This window comes from Ochotona curzoniae, unplaced genomic scaffold, assembly GCF_017591425.1.
Source record: "Ochotona curzoniae isolate NIBS_2020 unplaced genomic scaffold, NIBS_Ocur_1.0 contig_2688, whole genome shotgun sequence".
In the NCBI taxonomy this organism is placed as follows: domain Eukaryota; kingdom Metazoa; phylum Chordata; class Mammalia; order Lagomorpha; family Ochotonidae; genus Ochotona; species Ochotona curzoniae.
In genome coordinates, this window is record NW_024465553.1 from 24,665,084 (window position 1) to 24,679,320 (window position 14,237).

General features: G+C 48.8%; 2 protein-coding genes across 2 annotated transcripts in view; one reads left to right on the top strand and one right to left on the bottom strand.

Annotated features, from left to right (window-relative positions):
- The window catches only part of SYNE2 (spectrin repeat containing nuclear envelope protein 2), a 309,068-nt gene extending 295,731 nt beyond the window's left edge, over positions 1-13,337 (bottom strand). The window contains exons 1-2 of the mRNA XM_040975466.1: positions 13,327-13,337; positions 12,674-12,793 (exon numbers count right to left, since the gene is read on the bottom strand). The gene's annotated coding sequence lies outside the window, so the exon portion shown is untranslated. The remainder of the gene's footprint in view (positions 1-12,673; positions 12,794-13,326) is intronic.
- On the top strand, positions 11,946-12,713 carry LOC121153242 (proline-rich protein 2-like). Its single transcript, XM_040975716.1, has one exon. The coding sequence runs from the start codon at positions 11,946-11,948 to the stop codon at positions 12,711-12,713; it is 768 nt and encodes a 255-aa protein (XP_040831650.1).
- Positions 13,338-14,237: the final 900 nt, after the last annotated feature.

Here is a 14,237-nt window from a genome sequence, read left to right on the forward strand (position 1 = left end):
GGGCTGCCGGGATTAGAACCGGCGCCCATATAGGATCCCGGGGGTGCAAGGCGAGGACCTTAACCACTACGCCATCGCGCGGGGGGCCCCAGTACTAAAGTTTCTAAGAAGAATAATTTTCCTTCCCCGTGGAAATATCCTGCCTCCAGCTTCCAAAACACCCATAACAGATCCCCACCAAGAAAAACACCTCAGTTATTTTTCCCTGTTGGTGAATAATTAGAACAGTTCACAAAACATGTCTTACACATTCTGAGTATATTTTGTTCGCAAGCAGAACCCAACATTGGAAATACCAAAGTAATTTCTCCATAACCCAAAACAAAACAAGATAAAAATCCTGTAATTCTTGGCATGAAGCTCCTCCAACTTATTTGGATAAGAAGCTGACTGGAAGAGATACTAAGATAGGCACATACTTTTTTGTGTAAGTTTTTATTTAATTCTTTGAGAAATAAAAAGAGAGAGACACCATCCAATGGTTCACTCTCTATAAGCCCTCAGTGGCCAGGACAGGGCAGGGGCCGGGGCCTGGAATGCAATCGTGGTCTCCTGCATGAGTGGGAGGAGCCAGTGCTTGAGCCATCACCGCTGCCTCCTGATATCTACACTAGCAGGAAACTAAAGTCAGAAGCCAGAGCCAGGAACACTCATACGGGACACGAGTGTCTTCAACACTAGGCTAAACACCTGCTCCAATTCGCATCTGGTTTTAAAAGTTTATCTCAGTATTTGCACATTCATCTGACAACCTACAGTGTGATAAAGTTAAAAAAAATTTGTGGTATTTCCTTTGTTCTAGGTTGGAAGAACAGGAAAATACTCCTCACCTAGGCGACTAAATTTGTACTAATGATAAAACAGTGATAGGAATATTTATGAAGAACTTAACATATATAGATATTATATATACATCCTTTCTTTTTTTAAGACTCATTTTATTTTTATTAGAAACTCAGATATATAGAGAAGAGGAGAGACAGAGAGAGAGGAAGATCTTCAGTCCTGTGATTCACTCCCCAAGCAACCCCAAGGGCCGGAACTGAGCTGATCCAAAGCCTGGAGCAAGGAGCCTCCTCCAGGTCTCCCACGCAGGTGCAGGGTCCCAAGGCCTTTGGGCCATCCTCGACTGCTTTCCCATGCCATAAGCAGGGAACCGGATGGAAAGTGGGACCGTCAGGATTAGACCTGGTGCTCATATGAGATCCCAGCACGAGCAAAGTGAGGACTTTAGCCACCGCACCAGGCTCTATACACCCTTTCTTTAACTCTCTTGAGTTTATAAGACAGTATCTGATTCATTTAGAGGAACAGAGTAATTAGGCAGCTTGCCCAAAACCATAGAGCAAGTCTTACTTGAACCCAAATATATCAGGCTCAACAGCCTATGTCCTTAAACAAACAATAAGAAAACCTCAGATGTCTTCATCCCATGACTCTGCACAGAAACCTACCACCACAGGCATTTAATACATGAGGCATACAAAGTGACAAGGGTCAGGCATGTGGTGCCATGGGTTAAGCCATTGCCACTTGGGGGGCACCCACATTCCCACATGCCCACATCTCCTATCAGACTGCCAGTTCAAGTCCTGGCTTCTCATTTTATGATCTAGCTCCCTGCTAACGCACGGTGGGAGACAGGAGGCATAGGCTCAAGTGCTTGGTCTCCTGTATCCACCTGGAAGATCTGCATGGAGTTCCAGGTCTCTGGGCTCCTGGCTTTAACTTGACCCAGTGCTGCCTACTGCAGACATATGGGGAAAGAACCAGCAAGTAGAAGACTCTCTTCTTACATACACACATGCACACAAATACACACACCAAACACACACACCAAACTGTGCCTTTGTTAAACTATTTTTCTTAAGATTAATTTATTTTGTTGGAAGGGAAGATTTACAGAGAGAAAGAGACACAGAGAAATATGTGCTATCTGCTGATTTACCTCTCAAATGGCTGCAACAGCCTGAACTGAACCAATTCAAAACAAGGAGCCAGTGTCTCCTGCATGGATGCCAGGATCCCAAGGCTTTGGGCCATCCTCCACTGCTTTCCCAGGCCATGAGCAGGGAGCTGGATGGGAAGTGGCACAGCTGGGACATGAACCCGTGCCCAAATAGGATGCCAGCACTTGCAGACAGAGGATTAACCAACTGAGACATCACACTCATCCCCTTTTATTAAATTCTGTTCTCCTTTCTCCTCTGCCCCTCCTCCTCTTGGGTGGAGGGTGGGAAGGAAACATGTTGTTGCCCACTGTTGCGGTTAACTGGCAAACTTGTGTAATAAATTAACAGAACTGGTTTAGCAACAAATGAGACACTCAAGGCCTCTAAATTCTAAACCTGGGTATGTCACTGATCTGCAAGGAGATCTGAGAGCATTTCATGTGAGTTAATTTTGATGTCTGTGGTGCTCTCAAAAGCATAGGCTCTAATATAGGCCATGTTCATGAAACCTCTATCATAAACCCCAAAACCAAGTCTTTCTATAAAAAACGAAAATGATCCCACTGTAGCTGTTTTGCCTAATGGTTGTCAAGGTCCCAGGTGTTTTGAAATATTCAAATGAATAAACATACAGTTGCTGTCTGCAATGATCAGCTTTGGGGACAGTAAACATGAAAATGGAAAGAGAAAATGATGTGGGTAAGGGCTTCCGCTTGCATGTGAAAATGGATTAGGTTATGATAACGACAACAGTTCTTTACAAGGTCCCAAAGTGAAGTCAGACTTCATTTTTCCCTGTACCCATGAGGCTAACCTCAGGATGGCACGTTACATCTAACACGGGGGTCACCAGGAAGCAACATTCTCTCTGCCTCTGGGCTTCTCTGCCCAGACTTGTTAGACTGTTTACCCCTATGACTCAAACACTTTCAACTCATCAGAGCAAGAGATAAACACTTTTGGGGACTCGGACCTTGCAGCAGTTCTAGGATGAAAGGCATATGAGAACCTGAGCAATAAAGTGGCCATGACCACCCTAGGTCCCTCCTTACGGAACACGGAGGAACCACCCAACTGCTGGCCCCTCTCTCCACGCAGCAGACCCCAGAAAAGGAGCCTAGGTGTGGAAAAGGGTGAAAATGGGCCCTGAGAGCTGAAAAAGGTGTAAATCAGATGAGGTGCTAGACAAAAGCTGAGATCCTATTTCTTCAGCTAGAAACACCGTCAGGGGGTGGGGCTGAGACACCTGCACCTCAGACTGGAGTCCCTGAGGTCAAGGTCCAGCTCTAGCTCCTGACCCAAGTTTCCTGCCAATGCACACCCTGGAAAGCAGCAGATGACAGCTCAAGAGATCGGGTCCCTGCTATCCTCATAGGAGACCTGAGCGAAGGTGCTAATTCCTGGTTTGGGGACTCTGTTTCTGAAAGCATTTGGAAAGTGAACCAGCAAATGGGAGCTGGTTCTCATGCTGTCTGTTTCTCCTCCTTCCTTCTTCTTTCTCTGGCAAGCAAAAGTTTTAACAGAATAAATAAAAATATTACATTTGCTCCTGATAAGTCACTCATGAAGATACTTAACACAAAACCTGATACATATTATAAGAAGTCTTTTAAAAGCTCCAGGAAACTACATATCATGAAAACAATCCCCCCCCCAAAAAAAAACTGTGTATTTGCTTTAAAGATATTTTATTCCAAAATAAATATATCTTTTTGTTTCTATTTTTCCAGGAGCTTTTTGAGGACCTCTGCAGGTGTACAAGGCACAGCAGCCTCCTCCTTCAGAACTGAACATCAAGCCACCAGTGGGGCTGGCCCACTCACTATGTGTTTTCTCTGCCTGAAGTGAGAGCCCCTCTTCAGCACGAAGCTTAGAATTCTCTATGTCCTTTTGCTGCCCTATGTCTCTCTCTCCAAACATCTCCACCACTTACATGAATTTCTGAAACATCCATGGAATGGGATTGCCTGCCTACTAACACATCCTTCATGGTGTGAGCATGAAACAAACTTATGCCAAGCACCTGCTTTAGTTCACCTGTGACGAAGAGAACAGGCTCCAAACACTTCCGCATGCAAAACCCTCCACAATCTAACTATGCGCCATCTCCCAGCTTCCCCACCCATGACCACATTCTGCCATGAACCCTGTGCCTTTCCTCAACCTGCAATGTACTCACCATCATCTTCTGCACATAAAAACCCATCTCGCTATTCGAGGCCCATCCACATACAAGCACAGCTCAAATGCCAAATGTTCTACAAAATTAGCTCTAATGTCCCCAAGCTGGCACTCACCACCAACACTGCCTTTAGGCACCCACGGGGCTTTCCTTGTACTTCACTGAGCACTTCTTCCACTCCATGACAGGGATTTATTCACAGAACTGGGAAGCATGTCTCATGTCTTTCTGATTGTCCCCCAAACACCTGCCACCTAGTTCCTTGTGTATGACACCTTTGAAATGAATGCAATAACTGACATTTATAGCCAACAGATATTGTACTGTTACCCATATTATTATTTTTTTAAAGACTTGGTTTTCTTTATTTGAAAGGGAGGGTGAGAGGAAAAGTTAGAGACAGATCTTTCATCTGTGGGTTCACACCCCAAATGGCCACATCAGCCTGGGCTGGGATAGGCCCACGTCAGGAGCCTGGAACTCCGGCTACATCACCCACATTGGGCAAGGGCTTTCCCAGGAACATTAGCAGGGACCAAGATTGGAAACAGCACAGGTGGGATTCAAACAAGCACTTATACAGGATGTGGGCATCACGGGTGGTGGCGTAACCAGATGCACTACAAAACCGTGTCCTGTGACCTGAGTTATTACGGTAATGCTCATAAACTGCTACCTATAAAGCATGTTAGCTTCACTTTCACAGATGAGGAAAGTCCTCAGAGGTTAGGTAAGCTGCCCAACATGATACAACTAGTACAGACCAATGCCAGGATTTGAGCCATGGTCAGATTCTGTGGAAGCCACTTGCTGCAGCAGCAGTACAAGCATTTCTAAAATCCATGGTTCCTTCAGCACTTAGGCATAGGGGTGTTTTGCTCAAGATCAAGACTTCAATAAATTACATTCTATCCCTCTGATGCAAGTGAGGCACAAACAGGGATATTCATCATGGCCCAGATTCATTTGTTTTCTTCCTTCCCCATTCTTACTGCCTCCCACGCGCCCACTCCCCAAGAAAAGTACATCAGTAGTCACTGGGAAGGTCTTGACGGGAAAGGAATGCATTCTTTCATTCTTCATGGCACATACAATACCCACAGTGAGTTCTAAGGCGTAACAGGCATACACAACCGAAAAGAATTGTGAATCATTTCAAAACATGCTTTCTCTGCTCACACCTGAAATCCACCGCAGTTGCTAAGATAAACATTGCAAGGCAACAGGATGAGTCACCAGGAGCAAGCTGGCCTTCCCAGTCTCAGAAGCCTGCAACAGCAGAGAGTCTTTGTAACTGAATCACCAGCCTGTCATTACCATGTAGCTCCTTTTCCATCCAGGTCACAGGGAATACAGTCAGTTCTAGACTAATCAGTTGCATAAGATTAATGGTCACCCAACAGAGCTGAAGCTTGCTACAATGAAAAAAAAAAGGTACAAAGGCTACAAAGATGACATATTTTCTTTTAAACAAAAATTTATTCACAAACCAAAGCCTCATTCATCGTTATCAAGTGACTATAAAACACATCTTAATACGCCTGACGCGGTGGCCTAGTAGTGGCTGAAGTTCTTGCCTTGAACACGCCAGGATCCCATATGGGTGCAGGTTCTAATTCCAGCAGCCCTGCTTCCCATCCAGCTCCCTGCTTGCAGCCAGGGAAAGCAGTCGAGGACGGCCCAAAGCCTTGGGATCCTGCACCTGTGTGGGAGACCTGGAAGAAGCTTCTGGCTGCTGACTGGCTCAGCTCTAGCCGTTGTGGCCACTTGGGGAGTGAATCATGGGACAGAAGATCTTCCTCTCTGTCTCCCCTTCTCTCTATATATCTGATTTTGCAATAAAAATAAACATTTAAATAAAATGTTTACTTATCACTAAAAAAAAGGGGTACCTTTACAAGGACAAACTAATGATCTATTTTCTCCACCAACATAAGAGTACAAATAATGAAATACATCTTTAACTCTTCAATAACGGCATCTGTCAGTCATTCCTTTTCATTTATCTCTCCTTTTGAATCACTGGCTCAGATAGTAAAAGTTCTAGCATGCAATCCTGTCATATGAGCCTATTTCAAAAAGTTCAGGGGAAAGATAGAATTAAATGTTGGCACAAAGAAATTCCAAAATCCATGCATTGATAGACATTTTAATAGGGTGTATTCTGATGCAACAAAATGTGACATTTATACACAGGTTTTTCATAACATGCACTGTCATGAACTTTGGAGGAGTCTAATACACCATCACACGAATGGCTTAGGTGCATTCGAGCTTCAAGAGTTTTTAAATTTTGTTCTGGGGGCTTAGAGGACACTCAACAACCTTATCTATGTGGCTGGACTTCACACACAGAACTCTTTCTGAGCGATCAGCACTTTTAGACGAACACGAACTAAGTCCCAGGGTATGACCTGATCATGGAGGCAGTTCAACACGAAGGTCTCTGCAGTGAGTCATCCACTGTGCCTCAGGAAACCACAACTCACACCCCTAAACCAAAGAGTGAGGACACAGGCAGCCCCTTTATGCACAGCAGTTCTGCCCTCTTTCAAACACAGCCTACCGCATGGCCTGGTCTCTGACCAAGTAGCTCATCTCCAACATGAGAGAAAAACTGCACGCAGCGTAAGGATGGAGTTTCAAACCAGAGATTGGGCATCCCTATGCGCTGCATGCTAACAGCCTGGGACTGTGTATATGAGTGTGGTCATCCAGCTCACTGCATTCTAATGAAATGGTCATCTTTTGATTCGATTATTGCTTACAGGCTTTACCTATGTTCCTGCTGAACTAGGATTTTTTTTTATACTTTCTGCTTGTTGAACTTTCATTTAGTGTAGCATTCAGCTTTTATAACGCAAATTGAAAAAAAAAGGCTATCACAAAAATTAGGAAAGGGTAAGAGGAGGGAGGGAGGGAGAGTGGAAAGGAAGCTTCATTATATTCTTAGAATTCTATGAACTTAGAGTTCTATTGAGTCTGGTTGTATTCATATCACATTAGCATGAGACTAGCTGAGAATTGTGGTACAGTAACAAGATCATTCACTCCTGTGACACTGAGAACAAAATGCATTAATAAATTCATCAGTAAAATACACATAATACATTCCTACATGCTGAATATCTTTTCTTTCCAAAATGAGCAGTCAGAGTCCTTAATCTCCACATAAGAAAAATCTGTCTCCAAGGCTTCTAACACCTCCCTTCCCCTGCCTTCTAAATGCACAAACATAGTAACTCCCTTTTGGCAGGGCCTGGGTCTCTATATCCTTTCTTACCTGCAATAGCATTTGTCAGCATAATGCATATATCACTGTGAGGACAGTGAGGGGACATAAAGTGTACCCCTGGTTTTTAATTCCCCATCAGGTGCTACCACTGCTTGCAATTTACTATCAGTGCATAGCTTTGTTTATGAATATAGCTCTATCAAATTCACTCACACACTCATTGTCTTTGTAAATAACTGTTGAATCCTCTATTGACACCTCTATGAAAATCAGTGTCCCTTGCCCCGAGCTAGCTCTCCCATAGGAGAAGGGCCACAGGTCACAGGAAATACAGTCAGTCCTGGATTAATCAGTTGCATCCCAACAAGGTCATCAGCAGCACTACAGTGGAGGCAGGCACAGGACCAAACAGAGTCAGCTGGAGGACCAGGCAGAGTCACCTGGAGCAGTGATTCATACTGCATGCTCCTAGAACCAGCAGGATCAGGCCTATGGAATCAGAAGCCATGATGGTGGCGCTGAGTAGTCCATGTTTCACAGGACTCCAGAGTGTGGTGCACTCTCAGAATTAGAAGGTCTAAGATTTTTCCCAGCTTTCAAAATTTCTACTGATGCTGGTGATGCTGGAATCCCATAGCAGAGCACCAGTTCAGTCCCAGCTGCTCCACTTCTGATCAACTCTCCACTAATGCACCTGGGAAAGCAATGGAAGTGTGCTTGGGGCCCTGGCACCCTTGTGGGAGTCCTGGATGGAGAGAAAGAGAGAGAGAAAGAAAGGAAGAGAGAGAGAGAGAGAGAGAGAGAGAGAGAGAGAGAGAGGAAGGAAGGAAGGAAGGAAGAGAGAGAAAGAAAGAGAGAAAGAAAGAGAGAAATAGAGAGAGAAAGGAAGAAAGAGAGAAAGAGAGAGAAAGGAAGAAAGAAGAAAGGAAGAAGGAACGAAGGAAGGAAGGAAGAGTGAATCTGCTTGCTCACTTCCCACACCCCTAGAACATCCGGGGCTGTGCTAGGTTGAGACAGGAACTCCATCTAAGTTTCCCATGGGAGTGGCAGGAACCCAAGAACCTGAGCCAACCACCTGCTGCCTCCCTGGGGGTTTGTATTAGCAAGAAGCCTGAACTGGAAATGGAGTCGGGGCCCTAATTCAGGCACTCTGAAGAGGCTCGTAGGCACCCCAAGTCGTACGCCAGATGCTCCCACACCTGTGAGGATCCTTTAGCAAGGTGATATTTACTGTGTTTGAAGAGCACCAACTGGTAGTCATAAAGTATACACAACACTGATTTCATGCTAAGTAAAACAAATCAAAGTGCTGAAGTTGTCTTTGACACTGGAGCAATAGTAAACTGGATTTAAAATCTGTATTTAAAAAAAATGTCATGGGACTGGCACCGTAGGATACTACATTAAATTTCTGTTTATGGTACCGGCATCCTCTATGGGCCTCGGTCCAAGTACCGACCGCTGCAGTTCAATCCAGCGCCCTGTAATGTGCCTCGGAAAGCAGTGGAAGATGGCCTGAATCGTGCAGCCTCTGCATCCATGTGAAAGACCTGGCTGAAGCTCCAGATTCAATCTCTTTCTCTCTCTTTCTCTCTCTCTCTCCTTCATTCTCTCTGCCTTTCAAAAAAATAAATCATAACAATTTCATGTACCTTCCAGTCTTCTAAAAGACATGATGGTATAGTGAACCTGTGTGTGACCATTACCCTGTCAATCTGATTTTCACTGCGCATTCACTAACCCTCCACGCTGGGTGGACTGCTTCCTTCTCCCCTTCCTCTCTCATCCTAATGCACAAAAACAAACCAGTGCGCCCAGCAGTATCTACAGGGAAACCTCCCCAACCCAGGTGCTCTGAATTTTCTAACACCCACAGTACCCTAAAATGCCTTTCTATTACAGAAATAGTCTGCTCCATGACAATTCAGTGAGTTGGGTTTAAGAAGATGACCTATTATGCCCTGATTTGTGCAGGTCACTGCTTCCTTGAATGTTAACCTTGCAAATAGGATTCCTTATAAGGATACTACACAAGGTTAATGGAAAATAGAATTATGCCTTTAGGAGTGGACATTGTGGGACAGCGGGTTAAGCCACTCACTGGTTAAAACTCCCATATCCCATATGGAAGTTCTGGTTTTAATCCTGGCTACTCCCTGCTGGGCTCCCTGCTAAAGCTCCCTGGGAGACGAAAGATGATGACCCAAGTAGTTGGGTGCCTGGCACCCATATGGGAGATTCAGTTGGAATTCCTGATTCCCAGCTTCAGCCTGACCCAGCCCTGGCTAATGCAGGAATTTGGAGATAGATGGATACATGAATGGGTGGATGATGTATACATAGATAGATATAAAGATGTTTCCTCTCTCTGTCACTGAGCCTAACAGAGGCAGAGACAGACAGAAAGGAGAGAAGGACAAAGAGATCTGCTGAGTTACTTCCCCAAAATGCCCACAACGGCCAGGCAGGACTGGGCCAGACTAAAGCCAAGAGCCAAGAACTCCATAGGGGTCCCCCACACGGGAGGCAGGGGTCCAGGTACTTAGGCCATGCTCCCCTGCTTTCCCAGGTACATCAGCAGGTAGCAGGATTGGAAGCAGAGCAGCCAGGACTTCACCCAGTGCTTACATGATAATCAGGCTTCACAGGTAGCTTAACCTGCTGCACCACAATGCTGACCCTATAAATACACAGATTTTTTTAAAACACAGTTCTGACTGCGTGTATTATCCGAACGGGAAGGTACTCAAGGAATAAAGGGGTTGTGGTTTTATGTGGCAGCCCCTGATGGCTCACTGAGAATACAGCATGCAGTAGACAGGTGCAGGAGGCCAGGGAGAAGATGCCTGCAGACCTGGGCACTGAGACGGGGCACAGCAGCACTCCAGGTGTGCCAGGGTGTGCAACAGCCCTCAGCCAGTGGCAAGGAAGCTGGACCAGCATGGATGAGTGCATGGGAAAGGCAGCAGCGGCTGAGACAGGGATGCCACAGGACCGAGCAGCCGGGAAACCCGGGAAGAAGGCTCTGAGAGGTCCTGTCTGGCCTTTGGCTTTTATTCAGAGGGAGACTGGGAGCCACTGCAGAGTCGGAAAAGAATAGCCCCATGGTCTGTGAACACAAAGTACATGTATGGGTTCAGGTAACTGGATTCAGGTCCTAGCTTTAATCCAGATTCCAGCTTTCTGCCAGTGTCTACGCCAGGAAGCAGCAGCAATGTTCAAGCTGCTGGGTCCCTGCAACCCACGTGGGTGACCTGGGCCCAGCCCTGGCCACTGCAGACACGTGAGGAGTGTGAACTACTGAATGGGAGCTCCCTTGCTCTCCGCCTCTCAAACTGCATACACAAAAACAGAAACCCATGATGGCTTTAACAAGGAGTTTTATTTCCTGTCTTCCCCCCTAGATATCTATGGTAGGTGCCGTAAATGTCATGTGCAGCAGCGTCACCTCCAGCACTCAGCACATCACACTGAAGGTGTCCAATAAAAGATCGCAAGTAAGCCAAGAAACCACCGTGAAGTTTTTACTGTTCTGCAGATGGCGCCTCCTGTTACTCAGACACTAAGAGTCTAGCAGAGTGACTGGCATGGCGTGGGAACTTGCTGGAGTAAACAAAAGACTGACTTTTGCGAAGTCATTGAAAAATCTGTATTTACAACACAGCCTCTCATCATTTCTTTTACTTAGGAAAGGGGCTCTCGTTGCCTTTTTGGATTTTATATGAAACTCTCACCTTAGACTCCTGAGGATGGGAGAGCAACTGCTTTGTGACTCAGAGCTTACAACCCACTGCCGCATCCTGCCACGCAGCATTCATTAATCGCTGAAATGCTAGTAAAATCTACTGGGATAAATAGTCACATGACCTGTGAGAGGCCTTTTATAAGGCTACCAACCGGCTGGATTTTGAATTTTACATCGGAAAACAGGACGCAAGCATGTGGACAGACTTCAACAGAACCACTTTCTCTTGGCCTTGACCTCCCAGCCAGGTGAACCACATAACCCTGACCGAGGATTACACCTGTTCCTGCTGTCCCCAGAGGGCGCGGAATGGGAGGGAGGGAGGGAGAGGGCCGAGTCGGTCCTGCAAGTATTTCAGAAGAAGTCCTGGGAGTCAGTCCCCCAACACACACACACACACCCCTCTTCGGAAAGACTGGCGGAATCACGCCTTACAAAGTCAACAAGCCCGGGCCGGGCATCCCCTGGAGGGAGAGTGGCTGCTGTCCCCACTGCAGGTGCCACTGACGCGCGTCACCAATCCCCAGCACAGCCACACACAGAACAGCGCAATCAGGTCCTTGGGGTTGGGACCACTTGCAGAAAAGCAGACGAAAGTGGCTTCCATTTCAACTTCAAGAAAGAAAAAGAGGGCAATACCACGAGCAGGAGCGTCCGATCTGCTGATGCCAGGACACAAACTGCACCCGAACTGGCATCTGCTTTGGAGGCTTCCGTGCCACAAGACAGGGAGTAAACAACAACTTTGGGAAAGCCGAGGCGTCCACAAAGGCCGGTGTTCCTCAGCGCGCTGCTCCGCCTCCTCCAAATAAGGCGGCCAATGCAGCGCGGATGGCAAACACAACACAAGCAAAACAACCCGCCAGGCGGACAAGGTGCCAGCGTCAGACCCCTGAAGGCAAACGCGAGACAACAAAGACCCCGAGCCTGCCGCACGGGTGGTGGACACCCCCTCGCCCCGGCCGTCCGAGCTCCGCCCGCAGCCGCACCCCCGCGCCCTCGGTGGCCCCCGCCGCGTCGCGCCGCCCACGATCATCCGGCAATCTCGGCTCACCGAGTCCCTTCTCACGCTGCGTTCAAAATCTTTCCCGCCCAGGCGTGACGCCGAGAAAGGCTAACAATCAAGAGCGTCCGGGGCCTGGGCCCTCACGGGGAGGGCAGCCGGAGCAGCCCCGGCCGAGGGATCCCCCTGCATCCCCACCCTCCACACACACACATACACACACACCGGGGGCGCAGCCCCCTGCCCGAGCCGGGTGGACCTGCGCGCTGGGGCCCGGAGGTGACACAAAGAAGCCGGAGAGCCCAACGCCACCCGCTGGCTCCCGCTCCCAGCCCGGGAGCGACCCGCCCGCTGACAAGTTGGCGGCGCCCTCCACGCACCCCGCTCTCCCCACCCGCGCGCAAAGTTTCCGGTGGCTAGCCAGGGCCCCGGGCAGCACGTCCACCGCGTCTCTGGCACCCCAGTTCCGCCCCCGGCTCGGGGATCTTCCCCTCCCTCACGCTCCCTCCAGGGCGCACTTGGGGTGCTGCGGGACTCCCCGGCCTCGAGCGCTCACCCGCCGTCCGCCGGGCCGAGGTGGGAAGGGCGCGGGGTAGGCACCCCTGCTCGCCCTTCTCGCTCGCTAGCTCGCTCTCGCCTCGGTGCGCGTCCTCCTCCTAGCTCTCTCGGTGCAGCGCTCCGGGCGGGTGCAGCGCAGCGCGCTCAGCTCTTTGGCGCTCCGAGGGCTGCAAACCACGCCCCGCGCCTCCCCGCGCGCCGCCCGCCGCCCTCCGCCCAGTCCCGCGCTCGCCGCTCGGTGGCCAGTGTGGAACGCGCCCGCCAGCGCCGGGGCGGAGCGGCCCGCCTCCCCGCACGCCCCGCCGCGGCCCCGGGATTGCAACTTTCTTTCCGGGTTTGGGAACATCAGCGCAGGTGGTGGCGGGGAAAAGTCGGTCTAATCGAGCTGGGACCGGAAGGGACCGCAACTCTCGCAAAAGCTTGCCCGGCCTCTGGCAGCGAGGGATTTGTACCCCCGGGCGTGGATTCTGGGGGCTTGGGTAGTAGGTGGGGGAAAGAGCAGACCTGGGATTTGGCCACCAGCTCTCCCTCGGCTCCCGGCACCCGGCTGGGAACTCTCTAGGCGGTGAGGAATGCCTATTGGATGGCCGTTAGAATGCCAGTGCGCGTCTCTCAGGGTGCTGTCCAGACTTCGGGGCCACATGCCAAGACGGAGGCGCCGGTTAACCGTGACCGTCACCGGGCCCTTCCCTCCCCCGGATGAGGGGCGGGACCTGCCTAGACCCCGGGACGCGAATCCCCCCCGCCCCAAGTCTTGGATCTCTGCGAATCGGTCCTGCAGGGGCAGTTTGATTTCTCAGCAAGTGACAAGGTCCCTGTGGACTCATTTGTGGCTTAGCTCCTGCGTCTGCTACGGCTTCCCTAAAGCACTTGAAGTCCTACGTGAACGGCCCATCCTTACTGTCACTTACACAAAGCAGCAGGGGCTGGAAAGTATTTCTGCGTTACCGTCGCGATCAAATTTAGCTTCCTCTAAGTCCAAAATCGTAGATTCTGGGTGACTAGCGACTCTGGCCTTATTGAGAGCAACTCCCAACTAAATGCCGAGAGCCAGGAATAGAGGTTTCACAATGCATCACCAATCAAGATGTTAGCTGTAAATTGTACCAGTAGAGATATATTTGAAAATGTGTGCTTCAGTAAATACCGGAATGATTGCAGTGAATTGTTTCAAATGTGCATTTTTTTTTTTTTTTGTGATGCAGAGCCCAACCCTTCACCAGCTAGGTGCCATTCCTCGTGTGCCGAGGTTAGCTATCTTCCTGGTAGTATCAATTTTCCTTCTCCAGTGGCCAAGGCTCGCATCTATTATAAATAATGAGTTGCAAAAATCTACAAAACAAGAAGAGCCTCTGAGTCTGCAGCATCTTTTGCTGAACCACTTTGCCTGATGGGACACATGCCAGCCTGAGAGCCAAGTTCAGGAGCAACAGGGCCATGAGGGTTCGTGGCTTTGTCTACCAAGCCTTGTCTGCCTTGTCTCCTGTTTTCCTTCTCTCTTGTTCTGTTCATTTCTATCACAGCCACAAAGTTACTCAGTAAGTTCCTGGTGGTTCCTTCTC

What these genes read in the sequence shown, in the direction of transcription:
- LOC121153242 (XM_040975716.1), top strand. Translation starts at nt 11,946, where the DNA reads ATGGCAAACACAACACAAGCAAAACAACCCGCCAGGCGGACAAGGTGC.